At 48.6% G+C, this 6,959-nt stretch overlaps 1 protein-coding gene across 1 annotated transcript in view; it reads left to right on the forward strand.

The window, feature by feature from the left end:
* CACNA1A (calcium voltage-gated channel subunit alpha1 A) overlaps positions 1-6,959 on the forward strand; it is a 267,197-nt gene that overhangs the window by 94,300 nt on the left and 165,938 nt on the right. Inside the window, exon 6 of the mRNA XM_017895048.1 lies at positions 1,888-2,040. Coding sequence (XP_017750537.1) covers positions 1,888-2,040 — 153 coding nt within the window. The remainder of the gene's footprint in view (positions 1-1,887; positions 2,041-6,959) is intronic.

Genomic DNA, 6,959 nt, shown 5'->3' on the forward strand with positions numbered 1-6,959 from the left:
TTTTTTTTTTTTTTTTTTTTTGAGACAGAGTCTGGTTCTGTGACCCAGGCTGGAGTGCAGTGGCACAATCTTGGCTACTTCTACCTCTGCCTCCCAAGTTCAAGCGATTCTCCTGCCTTAGCCTCCCAAGTAGCTGGGATTACAGGCGCTGGCCACGGTGCCCAGATACTTTTTTGTATTTTTAGTAGAGATGGGGTTTCACCACGTTAGCTAGGCTGGTCTTGAACTCCTGAACTCAGGTGATCTGCTGGCCTCGGCTTCCCAAAGTACTGGGATTACAGGCGTGCGTCGCCACACCCTGCCTAGTTCTGCCATTTCTCACGCATTCTCTTGGGTGAATCATAGCATCTCTGTCAGCCTTGCTTCCCACTTCTGTAAAATGGGAGTGACTTTACATATATGGCCACCTCAGGGGTTTGTTGCTAGAAGCCAGTGAAATAATGTTGAGTCTGGTTCCTTGGGGTTGAAATTGGGACCGCCAACCGCTTTCCCTACCCAGAGCAGCAACCAGCCTATATGGGCGCCCTTTTATGAATTAGGAAAAGACGCCCCCTGTTGGCAGAAAAAAAATAAGAAAATGGCTCCCTCTTCTGGGTGCAAGTTGCCCAACACCCAGGAATACGGCTCCAAAAGTAAAGGATTCCCACCCCTTTCTTGCCCAAAAGATCATCAAATGGAACAGCATGTCAAATACCTTTATTAAATACTTTAAAGTTGGCTGGGCTCGGTGGCTCGCGCCTGTAATCCCAGAACTTTGGGAGGCAGAGGCGGGAATATTGCTTGAGGTCAGGAGTTCGAGACCTGCCTGAATAACATAGTGAGACCCTGTCTCTATAAAATACATATATATGTTTCTTTGAGACAGCGTCTTGCTCTGCTGCCCAGGCTGGAGTGCAGTGGCACAGTCATAGCTCCCTGCAGCCTTAACCTCCTGGGCTCAAGTGATCCTCCTGCCTCAGTCCCCAGAGTAGCCAGGACTACAGGCATGCACCATCATGCCTGGCTAATTAAAATACATGAATAAATACTTTAAAGTTAAAAGTGCTTTTTAAAAAATAGTAAGGCCGGGCGCGGTTGCTCACGCCTGTAATCCCAGCACTTTGGGAGACCAAGGCAGGCGGATCACGAGGTCAGGAGATCGAGACTATCCTGGCTAACATGGTGAAACCCTGTCTCCACTAAAAATATGAAAAATTAGCCGGGCGTGGTGGCAGGCGCCTGTAGTCCCAGTTACTTGGGAGGCTGAGGCAGGAGAATGGCATGAACCTGGGAGGCGGAGCTTGCAGTGAGCCAAGATGGTGCCACTGCACTCCAGCCTGGACGACAGAACAAGACTCCGTCTCAAAAAAAATAAAAATATAAAAAGTGAAAAATAATAATAATAGGGGCCAGGTATGGTGGCTCACACCTATAATCCTAGCACTTTAGGAGGCGGAGGGGTTTGAGTGCTTGGAGGCCAGGGGTTTCAGACCAGCCTGGGCAACATAGCAAGACCCTATCTCTACAAATAAGTTGTAAAACTTAGCCAGGCATGGTGGTGCACACCTGTAGTCCTAGCTATTCCGGGGACTGAGGCAGGAGGATCGCCTGAGCCCAGGAAGTTAAGGCTGCAGGGAGCTATGATTGGGCCACTGCACTCCAGCCTGGGCAGCAGAGCAAGACCCTGTCTCAAAGAAAGAAAAAAAACCTAGGAAGGGTTGTTCCTATGATAAGGACCAGCCTCCGTGTGGTGCTTCCTTTACCATTGCCCAATCCCCAGGCTCCTGTGTGCTTGAGGTTCCCTCGGGAACACACCTGCTTTGTTTGGGAGAGACCTTGGTGTCTTGGTGGCGGGGTTTGGGGGTGCTTGCTCATGGGCTTATGGGGCCTCTCTCTGTGTCCCCCCAGGTTTACAAGTCGTCCTGAAGTCGATCATGAAGGCGATGATCCCTTTGCTGCAGATCGGCCTCCTCCTATTTTTTGCAATCCTTATTTTTGCAATCATAGGGTTAGAATTTTATATGGGAAAATTTCATACCACCTGCTTTGAAGAGGGGACAGGTAGGTCAGCAGAGCATGATGTGTCTTTCCAGTTTTCTCCTTCAGGGAAAAGCTCTTGGGAGGGTTAGGCAGGGGTGTGCTTCTTTCTCCTGGCAGCTGGGAGAATCGTCTCCTTCAGAGAGCGCTGCAGGAGAGGCAGCAGGTTCAATAGCCTCTGAGATCTTTGCTGTTGAAAGGGTTGGGGTTCCATAGAAGGTGACCCAGCAGAGAAAGAGTTTATCTGGGAATGATCTCAGGAAGCACCATCAGGAGAATGAGGAAGCGAGACAGAGAAAGGAAGGGATCTGTTAAAGGGTGTGCTATCAAGTGGGTTATCAGTTACAACTGGGACTGGATCCCCCTAGGCACCTTCAGGAGACAGCAAAGAACACACAACTCAGCTGGGTGCGGTGGCTCACGCCTGTAATCCCAGGACTTTGGGAGGCCGAGGTGGGCAGATCATCTGAGGTCAGGAGTCGGAGACCATCCTGGCCAACATGGTGAAACCACATCTCTACTAAAAATACAAAAATTAGCTGGGTGTGGTGGCAGGCACCTGTAGTCCCAGCTACTCGGGAGGCTGAGGCAGGAGAATCACTTGAACCTGGAAGGCAGATGTTGCAGTGAGCCAAGATTGCACTACTGCACTCTAGCCTGGTGAAAAAGTGAGACTCCATCGTAAATAAATAAGTAAGTAAGTAAGTAAGTAAAGAACACACACCTCAGAGCCGTCCCAGCCAAGGGGCAAGGGAGCTGGGGTATTTATACACTGGCTTCTTTCTGACATTGGTGAGGACTGCTCCTAGAGTGGGAATTAATGCCTGGCACATCCGACTCAGTGGAACAGGTATTCTGGGTGCTTTCAGACCTCAGCCAGTCCTGACTTCTAAAGCAAGCAAGAAGTGGGGAGAGTTGGGCCAGAAAAGGGTTATTGCCTAAATGCATTGTGAGTGGTACCTTACAGAAGGTGAGAGTACTAGATGAGTCCTCCTGGTCTCCCCCAACCCCCAGGAAGTGTCAGAGATATCCCAATTGGGAGTCCTGGCACCAACCAGTCAGAACCTAGCACTCAGCAGCGTCCTGCCCCTCCCTGACTATGCCCACATTAACCCTTCAGTGGCTGGGTCCAGGGGTGGGGTGAGCAGGGGAAAAGCCAGGCAGCCCAGAGACACACTCCCAGGGCTCAGCTCTGAACCAGCAGTGTGGAAGCAGTGTGTCCGCCACGATCCACACTCAGGAACCAAATTGCCCTTGGATATGTTTTCAGTTAAATCTTTGCCTGTCCAAACTCTAGCTGCTTGCTCTGTAAAGCTCCAGAATGAAATGGAACCAAGTAGGAAGGGATGCCTTCAGTATTTCAATATTTAGACCACTGGCCGTCTGGATGCAGACAGACTGAATGGCAATGCTGGTTCTGATGATTTGGGTCAAGGGAGCTGAGAATGGAAGGAGTGGATAGAATGAATTAAGAAGCCCAAAGGGGAACCCAGGTGGGCACAGAAAGAGGTTTCAGGCCCCTTATTTGGGAAAGGCAGCCACAGAAGATTCTGTCCGGGAGTGGATTTCCACCCACCTTCTCCGCCCAGTGACCCCCAAGTGGATTCGCAGAGGCAGCCCCTGAGCCCTCCTTCCCCACTCCTCCCCAGGGGGAGGGAACACCCATTGGGGAAGGTTTATTTGCAGTGGTTGGAGGTTTTGGTTTTTTGTGGGTTTTTTTTTTTTTTTTTTTTTTTTCCTCTTTTTCTCTTGCTCCTCCTGTCTCCTCTCCTGGGCTTGTGAAGTTTGCTCAATATGGAATGTCCTAATTATTTCTTTCCCCGATGAAGAAGGTGTTAATTGAGGCAGAGCTATTTCTGCTCCTGGCCTCGTCACCCAGGCGGAAATGCAAGAGAGAAAAAGAGAGAGAGAGAGACAGAAAGAGAGAGAGAGAGAGAGAGAGAGAGAGAGAGAGAGCGCATATGAATATGGGGTAGGGCCTCTTGGGAAAATCAGCCTTGAGCAGAGAAACCAGGACTCCTGGATCCTAGGTTTCTGTGAGGTTTTATTTTATTTTTTTCTACCCTAGACTAGTAAAAGGAGAAGAGGCCACGGGGTTGGCTTGGGTCCGAGTGGGGTTTTGAGGGGACAGATGTGGGTGGTGCCATCAGAGGGGAGGAAGCCTTGATTTAGGAGAAAGACTGAAAAGCTAGCTCACGATTAAAAATATAAGACGTGTGAGTAAGAGACAGATATATACAGACACCCAGGCAGTGGGTTAATTTTAAAATGTATTTATAACCGAATTCCTCAGACACTCTGGACGGTTGTTTTTCTAGAAGCAACGCTCAGAGTGTTTCATGTCGGTGGTTGGGGGGTTGAGGGGGATTGCAAAGCTGCTAAAGATAGACCCTTTTTCAGTAGCATTCTTCAGTGTCGGGAGCCCAGTTCCTGTGCGCCCAGCACCGTGCCAATCGCTTAGAAGGAAGCAAAGATAAAGTGGAAGGCTTCCTGCTTTCTAAGAGCTTCCAAAATAGTTGGAAGAAACAAGACCCCTCATTTGCAGCCATTTTTAACAGTGAAGGCTAATGTGTGATTATACCCACGCCCCCCTAAATATGAAAACTCAGTAGCTATTGTATGCCTGAAAGGAGCCAGGTGCAGTGACTCACACCTGTAATCCCAGCACTTTGAGAGGCTGAGGTGGGAGTATCCCTTGAGGCCATTAGTTTGAGACCAGCCTAGGCAACATAGCAAGACCCTGTCTCTACTCAAATAAAAATCAAAAATTGGCCAGCTGCTGTGGCTCACGCCTGTAATCCCAACACTTTGGGAGGCCAAGGCAGGTGGAGTTCAAGACCGGTTCACTGGCAAACATAGTGAAAACCCGTCTCTACTAAAAATACAAAAAAATTAGCCAGGCATGGTGGCATGTGCCTGTAGTCCCAGATACTTGGGAGACTGAGGCAGGAGAATCACTGGAACCTGGGAGGTGGAGGTTACAGTGAGCTGAGATCACGCCACTGCACTCTAGCTTGGGCAACAGAGTGAGACTTCATCTCAAAAAAAAAAAAATTAAAAAATTAGCCATGAGTGGTGGTACATGCCTGTAGTCCCAGCTACTCAGGAGGCTGAGGAAGAAGGATCACTTGAGCCCAGGAATTGGAGGCTGCGAGGCTGCAGTAAGCTATGATGGTGCCTGCACTCCAGCCTGGGTGACAAGTGAGACCCTGTCTCAAAAAAAAAAAAAGAGAGAGACAGAGAAAGAGAGAGGAAGGAGAGGAAGGAAGGAAGGAGGGAAGGGAGGGAGGGAGGGAGGGAGGGGCTGGGGCCGTGTTGACTGGGCTACACGAAGAGGCTACATGGAGGGTGGGAATTGAGCCATACTTGGACATGGGGTGGAGACAGAGAAGATTCCAGGCACAGGTGCCATCCCAAATGATAGTTCTCATTTATTATAGGAGCCCATGGATTTATTTTATTCTCTACCCTGAGCCTTATGTTTCAAAGATTTTTGCCTTCCAACCTGTATTTATCGAATAATAGTTCATGTACCGAGTCCAGCATAAGTGAGGAAGGCGTTTCCAACAACTTACGTCCATGGCGAGGCTAGACTTGGAGTTTCTATTTAGCCACAGCTTGAAAGGCCGACAGGATTCATTCATTCGGCATCGGTTTCTTTCCCTCTGCTGTGTGCTCAGTCAAGGGAGCAGAGAATTGGTGCTGCAAAGTCTACAGCACATACATTGAGAGAGATTTTTGTTGAGTAGGAAGCTTGAGTTTACACACACTCAGCTGTTTGTTTTCTTGTCCGACAATGCCACGGTCGTCTTTGAAAACCTTCAAGAGCATCACTCACAGAATAAGGTCTTCTCAGACCCGCTGTGCTGGTAAAATGAGGACAGTCCCAGGATGTGAGTTTTCCTGCCTCCCTTGCCCCATCAATACCTTAAGATTTGGAGTGACCTTTAGCGTTCAGCCCGACTGCCACCTCCCCAGGAAGCTGTCTTTGGTTTCCAGCAAAAGGGGTGTCTATTGGCACGTTTCTCTCTCCTTGTGGCATTTTCACAGCCTGCCTCCTGCTATTTGGGGAGAAAACTCAGCTCCTGTTCCTTACCCTTAGGCAAGGGTAGGAACTGTGTGTACTGGAGTCCCTCACCCCCAGAACAGCTCCCTGAGCCCAGTACATCCCAAGAAGAAAAAAATTAGCAAGGCTTATAGGAGAATAACACAACACGCTTGACAAATTTGTCCTAATGGATGTCGGAAGAAGGCTGCACTTACCAGCTGCACTATGCACACGGCACATTTACAAAAACTGACTTTATTATGGACCATAACGTTTGTCTCAACGGAGGTCAAAAAGCTGAAAAAATACAAAACATATTTTCTGACCATAATGCAATTAAGCTGGAAATCAGTAACAAAAAGAGAACTCTGAAAGTGTTTGCAGATTAAGAGACACACCTCTCATTTACAGATGAAATGATATGATGTCTGAGCTTTGCTTTAAAAATATTCTAGGCTGGGCGCAGTGCCTCATGCCTGTAATCCCAGCACTTTGGGAGGCCGAGGCAGGCGGATCACTTGAGGTCAGGAGTTTGAGACCAGCCTGGCCAACATGGTGAAATACCGTCTCTACTAAAAATACAAAAATTAGCCGGTTGTGTTGGGGGGTACCTGTAATCCCAGCTTCTTGGGAGACTGAGGCAGGAGAATCCCTTGAACCCAGAAGTCGGAGATTGCAGTGAGCTGAGATCGCACCACTGCACTCCAGCCTGGATGACAGAATGAGACTCCGTTTCAAAAAAAAAAAAAAAAAGTTCTAGTGGCAAGGCAGAGTGTTTGGAGGGGATATAGATGAAAAAAGACTGGCCAGAAGTAAGTAGGTAAGTGTCTAAATTGGTGATAGGTAGATGGTGAATCATTATACTGTTCTATACTATTCTCTCTCTCTCTCTCTC

The sequence above is a fragment of the Rhinopithecus bieti genome, unplaced genomic scaffold (assembly GCF_001698545.2).
Source record: "Rhinopithecus bieti isolate Rb0 unplaced genomic scaffold, ASM169854v2 scaffold_26199, whole genome shotgun sequence".
Classification (NCBI taxonomy): domain Eukaryota; kingdom Metazoa; phylum Chordata; class Mammalia; order Primates; family Cercopithecidae; genus Rhinopithecus; species Rhinopithecus bieti.